At 44.3% G+C, this 27,789-nt stretch overlaps 1 protein-coding gene and 1 pseudogene across 1 annotated transcript; both read left to right on the forward strand.

Moving 5' to 3' along the window:
• Positions 1-10,667, forward strand: part of LOC141257125 (olfactory receptor 11A1-like) — a 35,400-nt pseudogene extending 24,733 nt beyond the window's left edge.
• Positions 10,668-25,866: 15,199 nt separating this feature from the next.
• Positions 25,867-26,784, forward strand: LOC141166722 (olfactory receptor 10A7-like). Its single transcript, XM_073653683.1, has one exon. It carries the CDS (start codon positions 25,867-25,869, stop codon positions 26,782-26,784), a length of 918 nt encoding a protein of 305 aa, XP_073509784.1.
• The last annotated feature ends 1,005 nt before the right edge of the window (positions 26,785-27,789 follow it).

Below are 27,789 nucleotides of genomic sequence, written 5' to 3' on the forward strand. Positions count from 1 at the left end.
GATGGAGGCTGAACATGAGGAGGAGGAGGAGGAGGAGGATGCGCAGGAGCTGTACACTGTGGGGGCAACTCTGACTGACATAGGGCCCGCAATCCTCGGTGTGGGGAGGATGTGTTCCGTCCCAAGGTCCGACTGGGTCCCGGCTTCCACTATGTTTACCCAGTGTGCCGTCAGAGAGATGTACCGTCCCTGGCCACAAGCACTTGTCCACGTGTCCGTTGTCAGGTGGACTCTCCCAGTAACTGCGTTGTTGAGGGCACGGCAGATGCTTTGGGACACGTGCTTGTGTAGTGCGGGGATGGCACACCGGGCAAAATAGTGTCGGCTGGGGACCGAGTACCGAGGGACGGCCACCGCCATAAGATTGCGGAAGGATTCCGTCTCCACCAGCCTAAAAGGCAGCATTTCAAATGCAAGCAGTCGTGAAATGTGCGAATTTAGGACTGTGGCCTGTGGGGCGTTAGCTGCGAATTTCCGCTTTCGTTCAAAGGTCTGGGATATGGACAATTGAACGCTGCGGTGGGACGTGGACGTGGACGTTGATGCTGTTTCTTGAGAAACTGCCATAACAAGTGAAGACTGAGAGGAGGGGGCATCTTTACATGCAGTATGGACAGGGGATTGCCTTGCACACACAACAGGGGGTTCTATTGCACGCACAACAGTGGAAGAAGCAGTGGTGACACCCGCTGACACTGGTCGTGGACCCTGGGTTTCGCCCCACAAAGTCGGGTGCTTTGCTGCCATGTGCCTGATCATGCTGGTGGTGGTCAGGCTGGTAGTTTTGTCACCCCTGCTGATGCTGGCATGGCAGGTGGAACATATGGCCTTTTTGGGGTTATCAGCAGAGTCTTTAAAAAAATTCCAGACTCTGGAAGACCTACCGCTTGTACTGGCAACGTCCCTCGTGTTGGTGTTACGGGGAACGGTTGCCTGCCTTCTGTCTGCTGCCACCACACTGCTTCTTCCTGCCTGTTGGGGTACTCTGCCTCTCTCCCCCTGTGTGCTGCTGGCCTCACTCTGCATGTCCTCCTTCCACGTTGGGTCGACTTCCTGTGGCCGTGGCTGTTCAAATATTTGGGCATCGCAACATGGGATCTCCTCTTCCACCACTTCAAGCGTATCAGGCGAGGGGCCCAAATATGGAAATGGACCAGTGAACAGCTCTTCAGAGTGTCCAAGTGTGGGATCACTTGCTGTCTGATGACACTCGGCATGGTGGGAGGAAGGAGCATCAGGGTGAGGAGGAGTATGCGGTCCAGACTCAGGGCTACTAAGAGTTGACCGTGTGGAAGACAGACCGGAGGTGGTGGTGCCCAGGTAACTGGAAGTATTGTCTGCTATCCAATTAATAACCTGTTCACACTGATCAGTTCTCAATACTGGTGTTGTTCTGTGCTTCCCTAGTAATTCGGTCAAGAAGTGGGAGCGAGAAGATGTGGCTGTTGGTTGTGGCACATTTTCACCTTGGCCACGGCCCCCTCCTCTGCACGAACCATCACCAGAACGTCCACTTCCACGTCCCTTGCCACGCGCCTTGCCCATTGTAAATGAAGTAAAATAGCTTACACTTGCACTATCAATGGAAAAAGGGTAATAAAGAGTAGATTAGAACCGTGGAAGAGGAAAACCACAGTTATTGTTTACTGGGGTATACCACACTTTTTTAAATAGAGATATTTGCGGCTGAACAGTGAGCGACACACTCAAACTGCTTTTTTTTTTAGATACCATAGGCCCAAAACTGGATAGTACAGCGATTTGACCCGTGGAACTGCGAAACCACACTGGGATGTCGGGCCTACACAAGACTATTTTCAACAGATATATTTTTGTGTCACAACAGTCAGGAGACACTACTGTTTTTCTTTACCGAAAAAAATACCAAAACCTGAATAATAGAGATTTTTTACCGTGGAACAGCAAAACCACAGCTATAATTTACTGGTGTAAACCAGGCTTTTTAACATATATATATATTTGCGGCTGAACAGTGAGCGACACACTCAAACTGTTTTTTTTAGATACAAATGGCCCAAAAGTGGATAATACAGAGGTTTGTACCGTGGAACTGCAAAACCACACTTGTATTTCTCGGGCCTACACCAGACTATTTTCAACAGATATATTTGTGTCTGAAAAATCAGGGAGACACTATTATTATTTTTATACAGCAAAAAATGCCAAAAACAGGATAATAGAGATGTTTTACCGTGGAACATCAAAACCACAGTAATAATTTACTGGTGTATACCAGGCTTTTTAAAATATATATATATTTGCGGCTGAACAGTGAGCGACACACTCAAACAGTTTTTTTTTTATACAAATGGCCCATTGAACTGCAAAACCACACTTCTATTTCTCTGGCCTACACCAGACTATTTTCAACAGATATATTTGTGTCTGAAAAATCAGAGGCACACTTTTTTTTTGGGGGGGGGGGGGGGCACCAAAAGGTTAATAAGATGGGTATTTGTACATTGTGAAGGAGGAAAAAAAAAAGAGGATTTAGATAAAAAAAAGGATTTTTCCTGGCCCCCGGGACCTGGAGCTAAGTCCAGCAATTTCAGCAACAGGAGCAGCACACAGGACTGTAAAGCAGCGTTTGCTGGTATAACCACTGCGTCTCCTATACAGCCTGCCTGCCTGCCTGCCTGATATACCTGGGATGGATATTAGTCCTGAGAAGGACTGTTTGTTTGATCTGGCAGCCTTTACAGACCCTACACTAACTATTTTGCAGGATATATCTCTCCCTAAATCAGCAGCGCTGTCCCTACACTGTCTGATCCGGAGCGACTGTGTCCAAGATGGCGGCGCCCGGTTTTAAATACTCGAGGTGACGCTGTGCGGCCAGCCAATCACTGTAATGCCCACAAACAACATGGCTGCGGCATTACAGTGACTGGCTGGCAATCCCTGCATGTTCATCGGCTCTGTAAAGAGCGCCAAACATGCAGGGCGGAGACCCGAGCTCCCGCCCGAGTAACCCGGAAATGCTCGGTGCTCGCCGAACATCCCGAGTAGCGTGATGCTCGGGCGAGTACCGAGCAGTGTCGAGCATGTTCGCTCAACACTAGTCACTATAGAATATACTTTTTTTTGTATCCTTGTAATACCATGGGGTGACACTCTAGCGACCCCCTTTTTTCCAAGGTGCGATCTCTATATGTAGTGGTCTATTGTAATATGAGTAGTGCATTACCGTAAGACCCTGTACGCAGGTGCTTTGCTGTCCCTACACATCTGACTCCATTGGCGTCCTGGGCAGCGTCGCTGCTGTGATGCCGCTGGGGTCTGCTGTCTTGGTTACGGCGACGCACTCTGCGTCACTTCCGAGTCGCAGTGTATTACTGGGTAGCGTCGTGGATTGCCATGACAATGATCACATGACCATTTATTTCCGGTGGGGGCGGTATTGTTGCCCCATTGGCTAGGAAATGCGCACAAAACATATTTAAAGGTCCTGATGTTCAGTCAGAGCCATCCACTTGAGGAAGGCAATATCGCCGAAACGCGCGTCGGGGAGCCACGCAGCGTGTGGGCTTCACTCCACGAAGGTAACTATGATGGACATTGGTGATTGTTGATGAACAGGGGTAGGGAGAGCTATACATATATATATGGTCTTTTGGACTGAATTTTGTTTGCATATGGATTGGTTGTCCACACTCCCCCTATCCATCCAGTCTATATCTTTAGGGATGTAATATTATAAATAATGATACCTTTTGGATGTGACACCTACACTTTTGTGATACCTGTTTGTTTTTAAGTATGTTTTTAATAATTCTGTATGTATTTTTTGACATCTGCCGCATCACTTTAAATCCTGTACAGTAAGATTTTGTTAAATAAAAATGTTTTCTAATTCTCTATAAAATGGGCCATATGTTCGTTTTTTTATGCTTCAGCGCCCCCCAATATATTGTTGTTGATTCGAATGGCCGGATATATATATCCTAAAAGAGTAGGTTACAATATGGATAATAGATGTGTTGTAGCGCCGGCGTCCCTGCCCTCTGCTAGGCAGGGACGCTGTTCCCCTCACCCCTCTGCTCCGAGCCCGGCGTCCTCCTCCCGCTCTGCTGGCAGCGCGCGCTCCTTCCCGGCCACTGTGCTTAGGGCGCGCGCGTGCGCGCTCCCTCCCTCTTAAAGGGGCCGCGCGCGCCGTCCTAAGGAGTCCCCGGCCAATGGCCGGAGGACTTCACCATATATAAGGCACCTCCTCCAAAATGGAGGTGCCCGAGCAATGTTGTTGCACTCTTCACTACTCTGCTTCAGCCCTCAGGTCCCGTTGCCAGTTGCCTGCCAGTTACCTGCCAGTTTGCTGTCTGTTTCCTGCCTGACATTCCTCCTACCTAGCCTGAGGTCCGACGGTCTGCCTTCCTACACCTGTCAGTCTGTCTATGGACCAGCTTGCCCGCTCACCTGGGAGCGCACATCTGCTACCTGCCTGCTAGCCTACCTGGAGGCTCTGCCGTCACGTGCTGTGACCACCTGCCATTCCAGAGACTCCTGCCCGCTCACCTGGGAGCGCACATCTGCTACCTGCCTGCTAGCCTACCTGGAGGCTCCGCCGTCACGTGCTGTGACCACCTGCCATTCCAGAGACTCCTGCCCGCTCACCTGGGAGCGCTCATCTGCTGCCTGTCTGTTGGCCTACCTGGAGGCTCCGCCGTCACATGCTGTGACCACCCGTTTATCCAGAGACTCTCGCTTGCTCACCTGGGAGCACACGTCTACCATCTGCCTGCTAGCCTACCTGGAGGCTCAGCCATCACAGGTCGTACCTAACCTTTACCCAGAGACTGCCCCGGTCACTTGCCGTGACCTCCTGCCCGTTCATCCAGAGACTGCCCCGGTCACTTGCCGTGACCTCCTGCCCGTTCATCCAGAGACTACCCCGGTCACTTGCCGTGACCTCCAGCCCGTTCACCCAGAGACTGTCCCGGTCACCTGCTGTGACTGCCTGCCCGTCTTCCCTGGTCGCCACCCGCTCCCTTACAAGGACCGCCACCTTGTATAGTAGCTCAGAGGTTCCGCCTCCCAGACCCGTTACAGTTTGCTCGGGCCATGGAACCCGGTGGCACCCAAGCTCCCTCACTCTCGGACCTGTGTCATGAACTGTCCCGTCAGAGGTCCCAACAGGAGTCCATCCTGGGTCACCTGCAGAATGTCAATTCTCACCTGGACACTCTGACTGCTCCACCAGCAACCACCGCCAGTGCCATGACTCGCAATCCGGCAGCTCCGCTGCCCACCAATACTATGGTATCCTACCCCGGACCCCGGCTTTCTGCACCTCCTCGCTTCGGAGGTGACTCCGCTCAGGCTCGGGGCTTTATAAATCAGTGCACCCTGCACTTTGAACTCCTGTCCCACCAGTTTAACTCCGACCGGGCCAAAATTGCCTTCATCATGTCCCATCTCACCGGGGAGGCCCTGGCCTGGCTAAATCCTCTATGGGAGAGAGGAGACCCCCTGGTGTCCGACTTGCCTGCCTTTCTCATGGCTTTCCGGAAAGTCTTCGACGAACCCGGACGGAAGACCTCATCCGCATCATCTCTGCTACGCCTCCGTCAGGGAAGTCTCACCGTGGGCCAATATGCCATACGGTTCCATACCCTTGCCTCGGAGCTGGCCTTGGATAATGACGCTCTGGTATCTGTCTTCTGGGAGGGTCTGTCCGGCCGTATTAAAGATGAACTCGCCGGTCGAGACATTCCTACCACTCTCGATGACCTAATAACTCTTGCCACCCGGATTGACCTACGGTTCCAGGAGCGTGCCAAAGAAGTCACCCGTGAGAGGAGGTTTCCACGTCTAGCTCCTACTTTTCAGAAACCCGTCACTCCCTCCGTTTCTCCCCAGGTACACTCTACTGAGCCTATGCAGGTCGACCAGACCAAGATGGTCAAAACCCGTCAGGACTTACGCCGTGCCGAGGGGAGCTGCTTCTACTGTGGCAGTAAGGAGCACCGGATCCGTACCTGCCCGGAGAGGTCGGGAAACGCCTGTGTCTAGGTTCGCTCAGAGAGGTCGACCTAGACAAGAATAAATCCTCTCCATCTCTGCTGCTGTCTGTCTCAATTATCTGCGGGGAGAATCGTTATTTCGAACTAGCCCAACTTGACTCTGGAGTGGCCGGGAATCTTATTTCACAGGCCCTGGTAGAAAAATACCGCATTCCCACCAAACCTCTGGCTATACCATTATCTGTCGCTGCTGTGGATGGGGGCCTCTTACCACGTCCCATCCAACTCATCACCGAATCCATAACTCTGCAGGTGGGAATGCTGCATTCTGAGAGCATCTCTTTTTATGTTCTGCCTGGACTCTCTCACGCCCTCTTACTAGGTCTACCTTGGCTCCAGAGACATGCACCCGTGCTTGACTGGCAGACCGGAGAAGTCCTTCGCTGGGACAGGACTGTCATAAGACTTGTTTGGTTCCTGTTCATCCCACCCGTCCTTCTCCTACCCCAACTAATCTACCTGGACTTCCGATTCCCTATTGGTCATTTGCTGATGTCTTTAATAAAAAGGAGGCAGAGACATTACCCCCTCATAGACCATACGACTGTCTTATCGACCTGTTACCCGGTACTATGCCTCCCCGTGGGCGTATTTACCCATTGTCCGCTGCTGAGACCCGGTCGATGTCCGAATATATTGAGGAAAATTTGGCCAGGGGATTCATCCGGAAATCTACCTCCCCGGCGGGAGCAGGCTTCTTTTTCGTAAAAAAGAAGGACGGCTCTCTCTGTCCCTGTATAGACTATAGAGGCCTTAACCAGATCACGGTGAAGAATAAGTACCCCCTTCCGCTCATTCCAGAATTATTTGATCGTCTGAGGGGGGCTAGAATCTTCACCAAACTGGACCTCCGTGGGGCGCACAACCTGGTCCGTATCCGTCAAGGGGATGAATGGAAGACTGCATTCAACACCCGGGACGGCCACTATGAATATCTGGTAATGCCCTTTGGTCTCTGTAACGCTCCTGCCGTCTTTCAAGAGTTGGTCAATGACATCTTCCGGGACCTTCTCTACTCCTGCGTAGTGGTGTACCTGGACGACATCTTGGTCTTCTCTCCGGATCTCCAGACTCACCGGAGAGACGTTCGTCAGGTCCTGCTCAGGCTCAGGCAGAATCACCTCTTCGCTAAATATGAGAAGTGCCTCTTTGAGCAGACCTCGCTTCCGTTTTTGGGCTACATTATTTCTCAGACCGGCCTACGAATGGATCCAGAGAAACTGTCTGCCATCGAGAAATGGCCCCGACCGGAGGGGTTGAAGGCCATTCAGCGGTTCCTGGGCTTCGCCAACTACTACCGCCTCTTCATACCGCACTTCTCTTCCCGGACTGCCCCAATTTCCGCGCTCACCCGTAAGGGCACTAATCCCAGAGAGTGGCCGCCCGAAGCAGAGGAGGCCTTTCTTTCCTTAAAACAGGCCTTCTCTTCCGCCCCGGTGCTGCATCGCCCAGATGGCAAGAAGCAGTTCTTCCTGGAGGTTGACGCCTCCTCCTCTGGAGCCGGAGCGGTACTTACCCAAAAATCATCTTCCGGGAGAATGGTAACTTGTGGCTTCTTCTCCAAACTCTTCTCCTCTTCTGAGCGCAACTATTCCATAGGAGATCGAGAGTTATTGGCCATCAAGCTGGCATTGGAGGAGTGGCGTTACCTGCTCGAAGGGGCTCTTCACCCGGTAATAATTTACACTGACCACAAGAACTTGGCTTACCTCCAGCATGCCCAGAGACTTAACCCACGCCAAGCTCGGTGGTCCTTGTTTTTTGCTCGCTTTGATTTTTTTCTTCATTTTCGCCCGGCTGACAAAAACATCAAGGCGGACGCCTTGTCCCGATCCTTTCTGGTGTCTGATCTCGAGGAAGAACCGAAACACATCATCGATCCCGCCAGAGTAATGCAGGTGGCTCCCGTGAGTCTAAATCGTCTCCCTCCCGGTAAGACGTTCTTATCAGTACCTGATCGGGAGAAGATCCTACACTGGGGTCACTCGTCTAAACTAGCTGGCCACGCCGGTCAGAAAAAGACCCTCCAGCTTATTACCCGGCACTACTGGTGGCCTACCCTGCACAAGGACATAATAGACTTTGTTTCTGCCTGTGTGTCTGCACCCGAGCTGGCTAAAGACTTTATCCGCCACATCTTCCGTCTTCATGGACTGCCCCTCCACATAGTGTCGGATCGTGGGGTACAGTTCACCTCACGCTTCTGGAGAGCCACTTGTAAACTGCTAGACGTCACCCTGGACTTCTCCTCCACTTACCACCCACAGTCTAATGGTCAAGTGGAGCGGATCAATCAGAACCTGACCAGTTACCTCCGGCACTTCGTTAATGCCCACCATTCAGACTGGGTGGATCTCCTGCCATGGGCCGAATTTTCTTACAACAATCACGAGAGCGAATCTTCCTCCAAATCCCCGTTTTTTGTTGTCTTCGGTCAGCATCCTCGGATCCGACTTCCCGTCTCCACCTCGGTGGACAATCCGGCTGCGGAATCTCTTGTTAACAAATTTTCCTCCATATGGGAGAGTACCCGGTCCGCACTCCTTCTGTCATCCGAGCGTATGAAAAGACATGCTGACAAAAAACGTCTGGATCCTCCTCAATTCCGTCCAGGGGATAAGGTCTGGCTCTCGTCCAAGTATGTCCGGCTCAAGATTCCTTCCTATAAGTTAGGGCCTCGGTTCATCGGTCCTCTGGAGGTCATCAGTCAGATCAACCCGGTGGCCTATAAATTGAAACTCCCGGCCAACTTGCGGATCCATAACTCCTTCCATGTATCTCTCCTCAAACCTGTGGTACTTAACTCTTTTTCCAAGTCTACAGGTACGCCTCCTGCTCCGGTTTCCGCTGAAAACGAATTTGAGGTAGAGAACATTCTGGCCACCAAAAGGGTAAGAGGGAAGACCTTTTTTCTAGTAGATTGGAAGGGGTTTGGTCCTGAAGAGAGAACGTGGGAGCCCCGGGAGAACATCCATGCCCCTCTCATCCTTGATAATTTCTCTCTGGCCTAAAAAAGGGGGGGCCTAAAGGGGGGGGTACTGTAGCGCCGGCGTCCCTGCCCTCTGCTAGGCAGGGACGCTGTTCCCCTCACCCCTCTGCTCCGAGCCCGGCGTCCTCCTCCCGCTCTGCTGGCAGCGCGCGCTCCTTCCCGGCCACTGTGCTTAGGGTGCGCGCGCGCTCCCTCCCTCTTAAAGGGGCCGCGCGCGCCGTCCTAAGGAGTCCCCGGCCAATGGCCGGAGGACTTCACCATATATAAGGCACCTCCTCCAAAATGGAGGTGCCCGAGCAATGTTGTTGCACTGTTCACTACTCTGCTTCAGCCCTCAGGTCCCGTTGCCAGTTGCCTGCCAGTTACCTGCCAGAAACCTGCCAGTTTGCTGTCTGTTTCCTGCCTGACATTCCTCCTACCTGCTTGCTAGCCTGAGGTCCGACGGTCTGCCTTCCTGCTCCTGTCAGTCTGTCTATGGACCAGCTTGCCCGCTCACCTGGGAGCGCACATCTGCTACCTGCCTGCTAGCCTACCTGGAGGCTCCGCCGTCACGTGCTGTGACCACCTGCCATTCCAGAGACTCCTGCCCGCTCACCTGGGAGCGCACATCTGCTACCTGCCTGCTAGCCTACCTGGAGGCTCCGCCGTCACGTGCTGTGACCACCTGCCATTCCAGAGACTCCTGCCCGCTCACCTGGGAGCGCTCATCTGCTGCCTGTCTGTTGGCCTACCTGGAGGCTCCGCCGTCACATGCTGTGACCACCCGTTTATCCAGAGACTCTCGCTTGCTCACCTGGGAGCACACGTCTACCATCTGCCTGCTAGCCTACCTGGAGGCTCAGCCATCACAGGTCGTACCTACCCTTTACCCAGAGACTGCCCCGGTCACTTGCCGTGACCTCCTGCCCGTTCATCCAGAGACTGCCCCGGTCACTTGCCGTGACCTCCTGCCCGTTCATCCAGAGACTACCCCGGTCACTTGCCGTGACCTCCAGCCCGTTCACCCAGAGACTGTCCCGGTCACCTGCTGTGACTGCCTGCCCGTCTTCCCTGGTCGCCACCCGCTCCCTTACAAGGACCGCCCCCTTGTATAGTAGCTCAGAGGTTCCGCCTCCCAGACCCGTTACATGTGTATTATACCTGTTTGCATTAGGTAACCTAATACTCTGTTCTAATCTTTCCTTTTACAATTGAAATTCTGTTGTAACAATGTCATTGATCATTTTTATTGTGAACACAATATACTGATGAAGATTGCCTGCTCAGACACGACATCTGTTAATTTATCAGAGATTATCGTTAGCGGTTCTTTAACATTCATTCCATTTGTAATTATCATTTTTACATATGTTTTGATCATTTATGCTATAATCAAGATACCTTCAGCTGAAGGAAGAAAGAAAGCTTTTTCCACATGTAGCTCCCATTTAATTGTGGTCTTTATTTATTACTTTACATTTTTCACCATATATGCAGTGCCTGGAAGCTAATCAGCAGCTATTAAAAAGGGTTTGTCTTTAGTTTATATTGTGGTGACTCCAATGCTTAGCCCTATCATTTACACATTAAAAAACAAAGATTTTCATAAGGCTTGTCGCTCCAATATAAGTACCTTGAAAAGTTTGTTCAACATGTAAAAATTAATAATTTCTAACATTCTTCCACAAAAATAATTGTTAATTTAGAAAAAGTTCACCCAAATGGATGTAGTTTAGTTGGCCTATCTCATCCAGTTAAAAAGTCCTAATTGTATTAATATCTTTAAAAGTTGTGTCTATATCATCTCAACCCTACTGAGTAACAGCAATATAACACTGGGTATATGTGTCGCATTTTGAGTTTACATTTACATTAAAACTTTACCATTTGAGTAGATATTAACACTCTATTATTATTGTCTGTGATCAGAAATTCGGTTGCTTTTCTTTTTAAGATATTAATAAAATTATGACTTTTTAACTGGATGAGATATGCCTATTGGGAGCCATTTTTTGAACACTCTCCACTTTATCTATACTTGTGAGTCTATTAGTTTATGTTAGTCAATCTAATTCTAATGTAGTGTAGTTTAGTGTTCCACCACATTTTTTATTTTTGACAGGTCCCCTAACTTACTTGTAGCCTCTGGGTAAACTAAATGTCCAGTTCCCCAACAGCATCACTCCAGAGGAATTGAAGCATTACATAGTTGACATTAAATACTAATACAATGGTCTGTCTATAAAACATTGATTTCGACAACTGATTTTGAATCTCCATCTATTGACTACGTTTTCCATATGTTATTTAAATAGAAGTTTTTGAAACAAAACAACCTTTAAATCACTTCCACTTTTATCCTTATTAATGTCTGAAATAATTACATTTTTTATGTAACAGATTTCTGTATACCTTGTAGTCTAAGCATTATTCTGTAATTATATGCCACTGACTATTATATCCAAAAATGTTACGATGCACATTATATTGTAGTTTTATAAAATAACAATATCATTTTTCTTTAATTTTTGGTTTTACATTTTCACTTAAGTGAAAGTTGTAAGGCTGTGAGCCCACGATGCGTTTTTTAAGCGTTTCTACAGTGGCAAAAACGCTGCAGAAACACTTAAAAAATGCTTGGTAGAAGGTCTGCCATGTCCCCCAATGATAATCCGCATGTGCTGTGCACATGCTGCGGAAATTTCCGCTGCGGATTATCATTGCGGAAAAATTCGCAGCACTACCAATTATTTTGCGGAATCGCGGCGTTTTCGCCTCCATTGACTTGCATTGGACCGCATGACATCCGCATCACTACATGTGCACATGCAGATATCATGCGGTTCAATGTGTGGATGGTACCCGGGTTTGGAGAAGAGGAGACTCTCCTCCGGACCCGGGTACCATAGTACCTGTAATAAAAAGTATAAAATAAAAAATATACATTATACTCACCTTCTGATGGCCCCCGGTGTCTTTATCCGATCCGTCCTGGCTTGCCGGCAGCTCGCGATGGTCTAAAAGGACCTGCCATGACGTCATTTAGTCATGTGACGGGTCACGCGACCGCTGACGTCGGTGCTCGCGTGACCCATCACATGACTAAATGACGTCATGGCAGGTCCTTTTAGACCACCGCGAGCAGCCGGCAAGCCAGGACGGATCGGATAAGGACACCGGTGGCCATCAGAAGGTAAGTATAATATTTATTTTTTATTTTTTACCATTCTTTTACATTTGCATGGATTTATATAGTGTGACCAAGTTGTCAAGCACTTTCCAAGTGATGCTAAAATCGCTTGCAAAGCGCTTGACAACCCGCATGTGGAAATGCATGTGAAGAACGCTTCACTTCCACTTGTCCCTGGCAGGAAAAACGCATGTAAAATCCGCATGTACAATCCGCATGCGTTTTTTCTGCCAGGGAGATGCAGAAATGCTCAGGAAAAAATCCGGAGCATTTCTGCATCGTGGGCACATAGCCTTAAAGTGTTTTTCCATGCAGAGGGTACAGCCATGTTGCCGGTTGATACTTGCTACTTGCACACAATAAATAAGTTTTAATGTATGTGTTTTAAATGGTTATTATTAAATATTTATGTGAATATTATTGTAAAGAGGTGCGAGAATGCAGAGACACAAAAAGTGCAGACTCAGTGGTACAGTGAAATAAATATGAGGTATGAGGTGTATTTAAACCAGGCTGATAATATGCTAGATCAGGGGTGGAGAACCTCCTGCCTGCATGTTGTTTACGACCCTCGATGACCTTTTATCCGGCCCCCTGGCAGATTCCCGGGGACTGCAGTGCTTGTGCCGGAAGCTGCATTTTGTCAGCTGCCGGCCCATTCATTTCTTCTTTCACTGTGAGCATGCACACATAGTGTTCACTCTGAAATGCTGAAGCGCGTGCAATGAAAGAATATGTCCTGACACCAGTGTTAGCATGAGGATGTATTTTGTGGGTGGAGTTTGCATACAATTGGTACAGCCCCTGAAGAATAGTATGAATATTTAAATGACCCTTGGCAGAAAAAAGATTCCCTACCCCTGTGGCTAAAAAAAAATTCATTGGCAAAAAAGTGTATATTTAAATGATAATAAAAAAGTAAATATGTATACTACTGGCTTGATTTAAACAAATCAATGGATATTACAAATATAATGCAGATAAATAGATAAAATGGGCAATCCTCAATTGTGGAGGTATTATGACTCACCCCTATTTAGAGCAAATTCAAAACATTATAAAGATTAAAAAAATGCATTATGTTTTTTTTATTATATGCAAATTCTGCCATTTTTTATACTACATGTTTTAACTACTTCCTTTGGTGCTGGAGAACATCCCCTTTTGAACCGTTGAGAGCTATTTAACCTGAAATCCAGACCACTATATACTCAGTGCACATCCAGACCACACACTGTCAACCCTGGAAGTTTCCTTCGATTCTTATCTCTAACACAGGAGTGGTGAGTCAGTTGTGCAGTTGGAGAGTTGTGACGCGGGGAAAACAAGGGTAACTGTGGTGTCACCTCTGAGGACTGCACTGTGTGTGCTGTTGAGGTGGAGGAAGAGGAGGAGAGGTCACTTGATGCAGTGCTTGCCATCCACTGGAACACATGCTACATGCTCTTTCTGACCCTCATCTACAAGGCGTACCGCTGTGCGGCTGCCAAAGAAATGGAGCGAAGTAGCCCATCCAGTAACAGAAGTTGTCAGTTGTCTTTGGATATGACGTGACAGTGTTTGTTCACTAGAGCATTCAGTAACATTCTGACGTACCCCACGTACACCTTGAGCACCAAGCCAATTCCCCCTTACCCCATGACCTTGCTTTTTCCCACTCATGCTGGATGTACCCATCCCTTCTTTTAACCAGCTGATTAACAAACCAATGCCCAGACCTGTCAGTCACCTGTCGCTAAATTGCAAATCAGTATTTATTTATACAGATAGCTTGGCTGGAGCACGCTATTAGCAACAAAAATTTAGATTTTCTAATGTAGAGCCCTGGATAGAGCAGAATGTCAGAGCAAAACAATTACAAGCTCAGATGTGGTCTAGTTTATGTAGCACGGTAGTACCAGAAAAAAATAGGTTTTTCAATGTAGAGCCCTAGATGGAGCAGAATCATAGCTCAAAACAATTACAAGCTCAGATGTGGGCATGTTTATGTAGCACGGTAGTAATAGAAAATATATTAGATCTTCTAATGTGGAGTCCTGGATAGAGCAGATTGTCAGCACAAAACAATTACAAGCTCAGATGTGGCCTGGTTTATGTTGCACAGTAGTACTAGAAAAAATAGATTTTCTGATGTGGAGCCTTAGATGGAGCAGAATCACAGCGCAATACAATTACAAGCTCAGATAGGGCCTTGTTTTATGTATCACGGTAGTACCATAAAAAATAGATTTTCTAATGTGGAGCCCTGGATGGAGCAGAATCTCAGCACAAAACCATTACAAGCTCAGATGTGGTCTGGTTTACGTTGCACGGTAGTACCATAAAAATATAGGTTTTCTAATGTGGAGCCCTGGATGGAGCAGAATCTCAGCACAAAACAATTACAAGCTCAGATGTGGCCTAGTTTATGTTGCACAGTAGTACTAGAAAAAATAGATTTTCTAATGTAGAGCCCTAGATGGAGCAGAATCACAGCACAAAACAATTACAAGCTCAGATGTGGGCTTGTTTATGTAGCACGGTAGTATCAGAAAATAAATTAGATTTTCTAATGTGGAGCCCTGGGTAGAGCAGAATCTCAGCACAAAACAATTACAAGCTCAGATGTGGCCTGGTTTATGTTGTACAGTAGTACCAGAAAAATATAGGTTTTCTAATGTGGAGCCCTGGATGGAGCAGAATCGCAGCGCAATGCAATTACAAGCTCAGATGTGGCCTTGTTTCTGTAAAACGGTAGTACAGGAAAAAATTTAGATTTTCAAATGTGGAACCCTAGATAGAGCAGAATCTCAGTGCAAAACAATTACGAGCTCAGATGTGGCCTGGTTTATGTAGCACAGTAGTACTATAAAAAATTAGAGTTTCAAAGGTATACTCCTGCATGGAGCACAATATCAGCACATGTGTGATATGCTGAAATGTGGTCTCTGTCTGGACCACACTATTAGCAAAAATAATAATCTTTATTTATATAGCGCCAACATATTCTACAGCGCTTTACAATTCAGAGGTTCATATACAACAGTCATAAGTAACATAGCTAAAGATAATACAAAATTAAAGCAAAAATAGTGACGATCTACAATGAGGTGGGGGTGACACAAAGTACAAGGGCTTATTTACAATGATGGTCCAGCCATCTTGAGGGGATGAGGGATAGATAAAGGCTGAATGAGCTCATCACCAGCCAGTATCTGTAGTACTTTTGGGTGTGGTGGAGTTTGGTGGAGACTTATGTTTGGAGAAATAATAAATGTGCTATAAAAATATAAAAAGGACTTTGATTAGGGAACGTGATAGGCCGCCCTAAACAGGTGTGTTTTTAGGGAGCGCCTAACACTGTGTAAGTTGTGGTTTGTCCTAATTTCTTGGGGTAGAGCATTCCAAAGAATAGGTGCAGCTCGGGAGAAGTCTTGGAGCCGGGAGTGGGAGGTACGGATTAGTGCAGATGTTAGTCGAAAGTCGCTTGCGTAGAGAACGGGTAGGCCAATAAACAGAAATGAGGGAAGAGATGTAGGGGGGAGCCGCACTGTGGAGAGCTTTGTGGGTGAGAGCGAGCAATTTAAAATGATTGATCTGCTGGAAGGTCAATTTCAAAGCCACACAGGATCCTATCTATCTAAACTATCTGACTTACAAGCAACCGCCTAGCTAACTATCTCAATCTCTCACTATCCAGTAGCAGCAGCAGGAGCAGCCTCTCAGCACTGTTGCACTGACAAAATGGTGCCAAAACAACATGTCTGCTCTTTATATGGAAAGGGACATGTGACTTCAGCAGCCAATGACCCAAGCCCTTGTGTCTGAATGTTGTGGATGGTTCCTGCGTCCTGATTGGCTGCTAGAATCTCCACACATTAAGTTAAGAAAAAAAAAAAAGAAGAATAACAGTCCGCCACTCCTCTGACCTCTCCCCACCCCCTCCTCTCATCAAACATTTCTCCCCCACTATCCTAGCCAAAGTCATAAAAATACAGTAGTGTAAGCGCGATCATTTACTGCACTTTGGCCGAATTTTGCCGATTTGGAGTAAAAACGCTCGGAGGTCCAATCACGAATCCGAATGTGCAACGGTGCAATGTTCGTACCGAATTTAAAATTACCGAACATTTTACTTACATGTTTACTCTACTAGTGAGGACTGGAAAGTCCAGCACCTAGGGTTGGTAGGAGAGATGACCCTATGTGAGAAAGCTTTCTCTTCAAAACTATTGACCGAGGTCACTCTGACATGAAGAGAGAGGTCTCTCTCCACAGCAGCCAATTTAGACTCTGGATCCGCTGCCAACTTCATCCATCAGGACCTTGTTCTTCAACTTAATCTTCCTATACAACAGCTAGATCATCCCCTGACTATTGCCTCTATTGACGGACGACTCCTGGCTGAGCCTATCCCATATATAACGCTGCCAGTCTCATTGCAGATATCCCTGTATTCCTAAAGAATTTCTTCCTACATACTACTTAAATCAGTAAATTATGCTTTTTTGGACCTACCATGGTTGCACTGTGGGGACCGTTGCATGCTACAAACTGCCTTGTCAAGGTCTTGCCCAAGTCTCCACCTGTCATGCCTTCAAACCTTTCTTCTCTGCCCACCTATTATTGTGCCTTTGCAGACGTATTTTGTGAAAAGAAGGCGGAGGTCTTGCCACCCAATAGACCTTATGATTGTCCCATCAATCTTCAATCTGGAACCTCTCCACCCCAGGGCTGGGTATATCCCCTATCTCTACCAGAGACTCAGGCCATGTTGGAATACATACAAGAAAACTTAGCCAAGGGATTCATCCGTATATCCTCTTATCCTGCCGATGGCATTTTCTTCTTTGTGACAAAGAAAAATATAGTTTGCTATGTCTCTATATTGGCTATCGAGACCTTAACAAAATCACCATAAAGAATAAGTATCTTTTGCCTTTGATTTCTGAACTATTTGTCAAAATCTGTGGGGCAAAACTTTTTACCAAATTGGATTTACAAGTGGCTTATAACTTGATTCAGATCCGCAAGGGCGACAAATGGAAGATGGCCTTTAACACCCTTGACGGTCACTACGACTATCTCATCATGCCCTTTGGTTTGTTCAATGCACCTGCCGCGTTTCAGGAATTCATTAAAGACCTCTTACGGGATCTCCTCTATGTTTCCATTGTTGTGTATTTGGACTACTTCCTTATTTTCTCTCATAATCTACCTACCCATAGAAGACACGTACGTCAAGTTCTGCAGCGTCCACGGGAGAACAATTTGTTTGCCAAGTTTCTGCTGTTCTCTCCTTGTCTCGTCACCAAGGCTTGTGTGCCATCCAGCGGTTCATGGATTTCGCCAACTTCTACAGATAATTTATTCCACACTTCTCATCTCTCATGGCACCCATCACTGCCCTAACCAAGAAGGGAGCTAATGCCAGAATCTAGTCTGTACTGGCCTTCCAGAACTTGAAACAGGCCTTTGCGAGAGCTTCGGTGCTGCAGTAACCCAACCCTACCAAACAGTTTCTACTGAAAGTGGATGCCTCCTATATATTCTTCTGCAAAGAACTTCTTCAGGGAAGTCTGTCTCTTGTGGTTTTTTCTCTGTTTTTTTTTTTCATCGGCTGAGTGAAACTATACTATTGGGGATCATGAACTACTGACCATTAAGATGGCGCTTGAAGAATGGTCTCTCCAGTAATAATATTCACTGACAAAAAGAATTTGACCTTTCTGCAGATCTCTGAACAGTTAAATCCTCGTCAAGCCAGGTGGGCACTCTTCTTTCCCAGTTGACTTTGAGTTGCACTTCCGTCCTGTGGAGAAGAATGTTAAAATGGATACATTGTCTCGATCCTTTGATGTGTCTGATTCTGAGGAGGAATAACAGCACATCATTAACCAGACTAGGCTTGTTGAAGCAGCTCCTGTTCTGTTATAAGACATTCCTCCGGGTAAGACCTTTGTCCCAACTGATAGGAGGAGGAGAATTCTGTTCTGTGGTCATGAATTCAATCTTGCCGGCCATGTGGGCACACTTAGGTCTACTGAGCTGATTGCTTGCCACTTCTGGTGGCCTTCACTGGCCAAGGATGTTTGGGACTTTGTAACTGCCTGTCCTATGTGAACCAGAAACAAGTCTAACAGGAACAAGCCTGCAGGTCTCCTTCAGCCTCTGTCAGTTCCATCCGTCTCCTGCAAACACAAAGCCATGGATTTCATCACGGACTTGCCTCTCTCTGAGGGTTTCAACACTATCTGGGTCATGGTGGACAAGATTGCTCACTTCATTGCTCTCCGCTCCTAAGCTCGCCACAGTTTTTCAGCATGCGTTTCATCTCCATGGTCTTCCTCTCCACATTATCTCTGATCGTGAGGTTCAGTTCACATCTAAATTTTGGAGAGCTCTTCGCAAGCTGCTGAATGTTCAGATGGATTTCTCTTCCATGTACCATCCTCAGACCAATGGAAAGTGGAGCGGGTCAACCAGGTTCATGAGAACTACCTACGCCATTTTATCTCTTCCCGTCAGGATGATTGGGTGCTTCCCTGGGCAGAGTTTTCCTACAACAACTGTGTTGGTTAGTCTTCCGTAACATCTCCATTTTTCATTGTATACTACCAGCATCTCCAAGTGCTCTCTTCTATGTTTGCTTCCTCTAGGGTACCAGCAGCTGATTCTTCATATGGCAATTTTTTTCAGATCTGTAAGCAAACTTGGTTCTTTCATCTTAAGACCGTGTCTCAGATAAAGTCTCATGCAGACAAAAGAAGTTTGCCACCCCATTACCAACCTGAAGATGAAGTCTGGCTATTTTCACGGAATATTCGCCTGAAGGTGCCTTCTTATAAGTTTGCTCCTCAGTACCTTGGTTCTTTCAAAATCCGAATTTTTTCCACATCACGCTCTTGAAACAGGTGGTCCTGAATCACTTCTCTAAGATCCATACTTCTGCCTCTACTTCTGTTCCTGAGGATCCTTCGGATGTTTTTGAAGTAAAGGACATTCTGAATTTAAAAAGGTTCAGGGGAGGACCTTCAATTTGTTTGATTGGAAGGGCTTTGATCTTGAGGAGAAATCTTGGGAGCCTGATAAGAACATCTGTGCCTCTTATTGAAAGGTCTCTCCATCGATCTGGCCAAAAAAAGCATATTCCTGCTGTCTCACCTGTCTATAGGGAGGCGCGGCCAGATTCTGCAGGAATTTAACCCACTGTGTCTTGTCTGATCTCTTCGCTCCTGTCCGGCTTTGAATTATGAACCTGTGTTGCCCGCCCGACCTTGTTTGACCACATTTCTGTCGTTGTCCTCACATTTCTGCCTTGACCCACAGGTCAGCTGCTGCAGGTCCGGGCATTGCCCTGGAGTGGCACCTGGTGACTACCCGAATGGCCAAGCCTATCCTTACCATCAGAAGCTCTAGTGAACAACAGGTAGTCACTTAGTTACGCCCCACCACGATAAGCCCAGCCAGTCCTGCAGTGGGTCCACACCCACCGCCACCACAAGTGCATTGTCGCTGTGCACTGAGAAGAACTGAGGTTGACAATTGACGCATGCTCAGTAGATCAGGGACTAGTCAAGTCCCTGAAATGGGCAACACTGATGATGCCTTGTTTCAGTGTAGGGACAGAGGCTGTGGCAGTGACCGCAGTCTCTGGTCCCTGATAAAATCCCTTTTGAGTATGCCAGCATGCACTGGAGATTCTCAAACAAAGCATCATCAAAATGGAAATAGGTTAAAAAAATACATAAAATAGAGCAAATAGAGAAGGAATAGTAGGGACTTTTTGATTAAACCATATTACAAAAGCTATTATAATATTAAAATAAATAGACATTTAGGCTGGAAATCTATTTTCGCTTTGGATCAGGTCTTTACGTCCCAATTTCCATATGTTTTCTCCATATCTTTTTTATATTTTGACCTTTACCATTCTTTTTGACCTTTCATAACTAGAAACAACTTTTTCCTTAAAAAAACGACTTAAAAAATAACAGAAAAGTTTCATCAACTCTGTAGTACAAGCCAGAAGTATCTTACTTTTAAACACACCAATAACCTTCAAGTCAATTCCCTAAAGCTATAGTCTGTAGAGTACCCCCGCCTCTGGAAGTTTTCCAATCTACACAACCTTTCTTTGATATAAAGCAGGGCTGGGAATGTTGGTGGCTCTTACTTATGCATTATCTATAGTGAGTAAATTGAATTACCTGTATATATCATTGTTAATTATACTCTGCTCAATTCTTTATTTGTTATTCAAAGGATATTAATGGCTGAAGTTTAAAACAATGTAATTAGTGCATATAAAATATTTACTATGTATTTACTATAAATAATTGCTTTTAAACACACATAGTATACATATAATAATCACATATTAATAGCTGTACTATTGTGAATTGTTGAATCCATCCTAGATCTGCAAATTTTACATATGGCTTTTATTATACAGACTTATTGTACATGAGCATCATACCCCTTTCAACTGTTCAAACATGAGTTTGTAGGTCTGCACAGCAACAAGAAATAAAGACTGCAGGGTCAGTAGCTGAATGCAAGCTTCAAGATGTATTTATATGTTCTGGTTATATGCATTTTTTTTTACCTTGGTATGGTGGCAAAAAAACTTATGGTTTTAAAAGAAGTTTTGTGGAAGAGTGCCAGCTAAAGTCAATTGATTTTTTTAGCTGTGAAGTTTTCAAAAGCATCCCCACTTTATTATAAAGGTTTCTACACTAATCCTCACTTTAAAATCCCAGCTCTTTGCTAATTGCCTCTGATAAGAACATAGAGTTACTAAATATCTTATCTAATTTTATTGATGTTGTGATATAATTTTATGGAAATTTTGGCTGGTACTAAGTCTGGTGCTATATTTTTTTTGGCGCTATTGATTCCCGAATTAAAAATGATGACATTAGTTCTATTAATATAATTGCAATTATCATATCTCTCTTATTCACAATAGGTGAGTACAAAGCACTTCTGATTTATGGACATAAACCTAATTTGGGAAGTTTGGCTGTGTTGTCAAGAAAAAGATGTTGCCAATGATGGTAAACTTGTCTTTATATATGTCTGCTGAGGCTTTTCCAAATATGTAGCACTTTGTGCTTAATGCAACTTTGCCTGTCTGCAGTTTCACAGAGACTTAGGCTATGTTCACAAGTAGTGTTTTTGCTGCGTTTTTTTATGCAAATTAAAGGCGGCATTTTACAGTACCAGTAAAAGCAATGAGATTTCAGAAATTTCATGTACATGTTTCTTTTTTTCCCCTGGGTTTGAGAACTGGCGTTTTTAAATCTGTGCCTTATCGATTATTTTAAGTTTTTTTTTCAGCCATAGAAAGCAATGAGAAAGTGAAAAGCGCTGCAAAAAAATGAAACAGGGTTTTTCACAGCGTTTTTGATTAATAAAAATAACTGTATTAAACATGTACTGTAGACAAAGAACATATGTAATCTGCAATAAAAAAAAGGACAAAATGCACAGTGAAAACGGTGTGAAAGATGCAGTGAAGCTGCCGAAAAACAGGGAATTTGAAAGCAGCATTTTTACTGCCAAGAGAGCAGGTTATGGCTGCAGAAAAAGTGCTGCATAAACGCTAAGTGTGAACATAGCATTAGAATGCATTCAGACATCCATGTGCCATGGACCGTGATGCAAGTAAAGGAAAGAGTATGCGGTAGATCGCGGGCGCTGCAGTTGACAAACGTTAATCCAGGCGGTAAGTCAAAAAAAACTTCCAAATTATTGCAACTCGTTTTGGTATAGAACCTACTTCTTCCTCAGTAATCTGAGGATTTCTCACATACTAATAACAAAAACTTACGTCAAAAATCCATCAAAAACTTGGCAAACACAGCGCATTTTTGCTGCTGCATTTTTCCTAGAGATGCAGAAATTTCTGCACCAAATACTTAACGTGTGCACATACCCTTACAATGTTAATCACAGATAGCACACAGATGGCACCGTGTGCTGTCAATGATTTTCACTGACCTATACGCTTGTGTGGGTAATTTTGATCTCTGACTCCAATCAAAAATTGACATGTCTCCATGAATTTTTTGTGGACACAAAGTCCATATAAACCACGTGAGTAGCACTTTTGATTATAATAGGTATGTGTTCTCTCTGTGAAAAATACAGATAGATGTGAAAAATACAGATCGATTACAGACATGAAAAACAGACGTTTGAATGAGGCCTGAGGAACAGGTGATTTTTAGGTTTTGCGTTTTTTTTTTCCTACCCTTCGTCCAAGAGCCATAACTTTTTTTTTATTTTCCTGTCAATGTAGACATATGAGGGGCTGCTCTTTACTAAATGAATTCTAAGTTTGAATGAAATCTATCATTTAACCATGTAATGTACTAACACATTTGTAAAATAATTCCAAGTGGACTGGAATTGGAAAGAAACAATTTCACTGTTGATTTTTGAGTTTTCTTAACACAATGTTTATTTTTGCTGTAAAAATTACCTGATAACATATGCTACGAATCAGTATGGTTAAGGAGATGCCAAATTTGTATAAATTATTTTTACTACCTAAAAAAATAGAAAAAACTTGCAAAACATTAATTTGATTGCAATCATATTTTGAGAGCCATAACTTTTATTTTTTCGGTTGATAGAATGGTCTGAAGGCTTTTTTTTTTCTCTTTTTGCGGCCGAACTGTAGATTTTATATGTACTGTTTTGGGGCCCATGTGACTTTTTTTTTGTAATTAATTTTTTTAGGGGAGGTATATGTTAATTTTGTCTATTTTTTACATTTCGCTGTTTAAGTTTGGGCTAAAGGGGAGTGATTTAAACTGTAAAATCAGTTTTAATCTTGAACCTACAAGAATTTTTGTATTGTAATATAATTTAGCATCATTAGCTGCCATGATGCCATGACAACCTATCAATACCTTGAAGTCACATTACACTTCCAGAGGTTAATCAAAATGTAATCCTCATTACAGACTTGATTTATTAAATTTTGTATATTTGCTGTCAGTAACTAAATTCAATTTGGATGAGAACAATGTAAACTTGTAATCTGCAGTATTGATGCTAAGCAGTGGTTTGAACATATACAGTGGGGAAAAAACGTATGTAGTCAGCCACCAATTGTGCAAGTTCTCCCACTTAAAAAGATGAGAGAGGCCTGTAATTGACATCATAGGTAGACCTCAACTATAAGAGACAAAATGAGAAAACAAATCCTAAAAATCACATTGTCTCATTTGGAAAGAATTTTTTTTTAAAATTTTAGTGGAAAATAAGTATTTGGTCAATTACAAAAGTTCATCTCAATACTTTGTTATATATCCTTTGTTGGCACACACTGTTGCTGGTATGTTGGCCCATTCCTCCATGCAGATCTCCTCTAGAGCAGTGATGTTTTGGAACTGTCACTGGGCAACACGGACTTTCAACTCCCTCCAAAGGTTTTCTATAGGGTTTAGATCTGGAGACTGGCTAGGCCACTCCAGGACCTTGAAATGTTTCTTACGAAGCCACTCCTTCATTGCCCTGGTGGTATGCTTGGGATCATTGTCATGCTGAAAGACCCAGCCACGTATCATCTTCAATGCCCTTGCTGATGGAAGGAGGTTTGCACTTAAAATCTCATTGTACATGGCCCTATTCATTCTTTCATGTACACAGATCAGTTGTCCTGGTCCCTTGGCAAAGAAACAGCCCCAAAACATGATGTTGCCACCCCCATGCTTCACAGTAGGTATGGTGTTCTTTTGATGCAACTCAGCATTCTTTCTCCTCCAAACATGCCGAGTTGTGTTTCTACCAAACAGTTCTACTTTGGTTTCATCTGACCATATGACATTCTCTCAATACTCTTCTGGATCATCTGAATGCTCTCTAGCAAACTTTAGACGGGTCCGGACATGTAATGGCTTAAGCAGCTTAAGTAGAGGACACATCTGGCACTGCAGGATCTGTGTCCCTGGCAGTGTAGATTGTTACTGATGGTAGCTTGTGTAACGTTGGTCCCAGCTCTCTGCAGGTCATTCACTAGGTCCCCCCATGTGGTTCTGGAATTTTTGCTCACCGTTCTTGAGATAATTTAGACCCCACGGGGTGAGATCTTGTATGGAGCCCCAGATCGAGGGAGATTATCAGTTGTCTTGTATGTCTTCCATTTTCTAATTATTGCTCCCACAATTGATTTCTTCACACCAAGCTGCTTGCCTATTGCAGATTCAGACTTCCCAGCCTGGTGCAGGGCTGCAATTTTGTTTCTGGTGTCCTTCGACAGCTCTTTGGTCTTCACTATAGTGGAGTTTGGAGTGTGACTGTTTGAGGTTGCGGACAGGTGTCTTTTATGCTGATAACAAGTTCAAACAGGTGCCAGTACTACAGGTAATGAGTGGAGGACAGAGGAGCCTCTTAAATAAGAAGTTACAGGTCTGTGAGAGCCAGAAATCTTGCTTGTTTGTACTTGACCAAATACTTATTTTCCACCAAAATTTGAAAAAAAATTTCTTTCCAAATCAGACAATGTGATTTTCGGGATTTGTTTTCTCATTTTGTCTCTCATAGTTGAGATATACCTATGATGTCAATTACAGACCTCTCTCATCTTTTTAAGTGGGAGAACTTGCACAATTGGTAAATGACTGAATACTTTTTTTCCCCACTGTATATTTTGGGTGCATGCACCCTTTTTCAAGATGGGCAGGCCCCCAAAATGTCCAGGTATGCCCTTCCTTGCTGTAACCACTTTGTACAATGTCTCATGGGCTTCAAAAGGCCAATACATTTTTGTTAAATACGGTCTAAATTTGCAAATTGCAGTGAATGTCTTGATTTTCATATATATATTCTTGCCATGCACAAAACTTATTGTGTTGCTTTAAAATGAATATAAAGACAAAAAAAACCCTATGCATTGAATCATAGAAATCCAATTGTGGTTAATGCCTATGATTGAGAGCTGGGTTTTATAGATCCAAGTGAATTTAACGATAACCTGCTTTTATCGATAGTGAATTTAGAATATTTTTATTACAAATCATAACTGTGGTTTTCTATATGATAGAAAACATTTTATATGAAATTGGAGACCTTTAGAGGCATATTGTGGTCCATAGCCTTCTGTAGACATCTCATTATGGCTCCTTACAAATGAAATGTATGGAGCCAAAATGCTAATCTATGCAAAAGTTCTAAGGCAATGCAAAAAACTAAATAACTAAAAGGGGTATCCACTATTCAGACAACCCCTTCTCAATTGCTATATTCCCTTGTGTAAAATAATAACAGCCAGCACTTATCTCCAGTGCCAGAGCTATCCTAGTGTTGTTGGTGCTGGGTCTCCCAGGGTTCACCTGTTCTTATTATGCCATGTGAGACCTGCCCTCGGGCACAACTGACATTTTGAGGAGGTCAGAGAGCAACAACTGTTACTTCTTCCAGATGTCAGTTTTGTCCTAAGGAAGTGAGAATAAAACGTCCTTCATAACAATGTCACGCAAGCCCCAGTGCCGATATGGCTGGAACTAAGTCCACACTGGAGGTGAGTGCAGCCTGATTATATTTTGCATGGAATATAGCAATTGAGAAGGGGTTGTCCGAGTAGAGGACAACCCCTTTTTAGATCTAGATCAGAAATAATGACTGACATCTCTTGAACTTCACCTTCTTGCATCTTTATGCATAGATTGACTATAATGACCAAGCAAAATGAGACACGGTTGAGTGATTTTATTCTTCTGGGATTCACAGCAAACCATCAGCCATTGCTTTTTACAATGTTTGTAATTATTTATTTTTTCACCTTAACGGGAAACATGATGATCATTTTGATTGTGACCATAGAATCACGACTCCACTCCCCAATGTATCTTTTCCTCCGCAGTTTGTCCTTTACTGAAATCTTCTATGTTTCGGTAACAGTTCCTAGGATGCTTAGAGACTTTTTATATTTGGATAAACGAATTTCATTCATAGGATGTGCTGCTCAACTGTACTTCTTCTGTTTCCTTGGTACAACAGAGTGTTTCCTTCTTGCATTTATGGCATATGATCGATTTGTGGCGATTTGTCATCCACTTCACTACATGGCCATAATGACTAAAACTAAGTGTTTAGGGCTTTCTTTGGGCTCCTGGCTTTCTGGGGTTTTCTTGTCTTTGATCCAGATTTCCTATGTCTTTAGTTTGCCATTTTGCTCTTCAAACATCATTGACCACTTCTTTTGTGATATACTACCAGTGGTAAAATTGGCCTGTGCTGACACTTTTGCAAATGAGATTGCTATTTTAATATATAGCTCTCTGGTTATACCGTTACCATTCCTGTTAATTCTGGTCTCCTATATCCGTATCATTGACAGTATATTAAAAATTCCTACTGCTATTGGGAGAAAGAAAGCTTTTTCTACATGTGGGTCTCACCTTACATCTGTGACTTTATTCTATGGAACAGCCACTATAACTTATCTAAAGACAAAATCCTTGCAAACATTTGGAGGGACAAAAGTAATATCCTTGCTCTACACTGTCTTCATACCGATGCTCAACCCCCTAATATATAGTTTAAGAAACTCAGTAATTAAGAATGCTATTACTAAATTAATAAAACTATAATAAACAGCCAAGGGAGTCTGTCAGCACAAAATGACTGTTCAAACCAAGGACAAGTACTTGGTGCTTCCTGGGCATGGCGAGGCAGTTCAGTGCACTTTCCCACCTAATAATAATAATATTTTTTTTTATATAGTGACTACGTATTCCACAGCACTTTACAATTTTTACAATTGAATGTTTTCTATCCAAAGGGTGCAACTAAAGGTTTAAAGAGCAACTCCTGGATCTGGGTTGTCATCCCCACCAGCTTATTGTTAGGCTGCCCCATTGCTAAGATTTATATACAATATGTTCTCCCCTTTGTGAGAAAATTGTGCATAAATATATATATATAAATATAAATATATATATATATATATATATTAAAAAATATATATGATGTGACTTAATTATACCACCATGCTGCTACTGAGCAAAAGCTATCATTTCAAGTTTATTTTATAGGGGTGGCCAGAAATGAACATTGATTTAGTTCTAAATGTCTATTTATTGTAATAATATAACCTATTTTCTAATATATTTTAATTAAAACGTCTCTATCTTTCCCTTTACTACTTTTTCTAGCTGCATTTTTTTTACCAACTTGTGTGTGGATGTTATGTTTAAGAATCCCCAGTGAATGCTGTAATACTCAAGTGAAACGTCATCAGGGGGCAGAGGCTGCGGTTACAGCCACGGCCTCTGTTCCCATCCTGAAATGAAGTGTCATCCATTTTAGGGGCTGGGCTAGTCCCTTCTCTACTGAGCATGCATCAGTTGTTAATTCCAACATATGCTCAGTAGGATCTTGTCACTGTGCAATATTATTTTTAGTACGCTCCCTTCTAGACTCTAATGAGAAGCGAAAAGCCGGAAAGTGTGCATTCTAAGGAGATAATCCAGCCAGCAGGGAAAGCATAAACCAGCCCCGCACCCAAAAGTGGAAAAGAGGGAAAATAGTAGGGACTTTTTAATTAAAACATATTAGAAAAAAATTTTGATTACTACATAAAATATATAGGCATT

Source organism: Phyllobates terribilis, unplaced genomic scaffold, assembly GCF_046119375.1.
Source record: "Phyllobates terribilis strain yellow unplaced genomic scaffold, ASM4611937v1 Scaffold_1__5_contigs__length_1240528914, whole genome shotgun sequence".
Classification (NCBI taxonomy): domain Eukaryota; kingdom Metazoa; phylum Chordata; class Amphibia; order Anura; family Dendrobatidae; genus Phyllobates; species Phyllobates terribilis.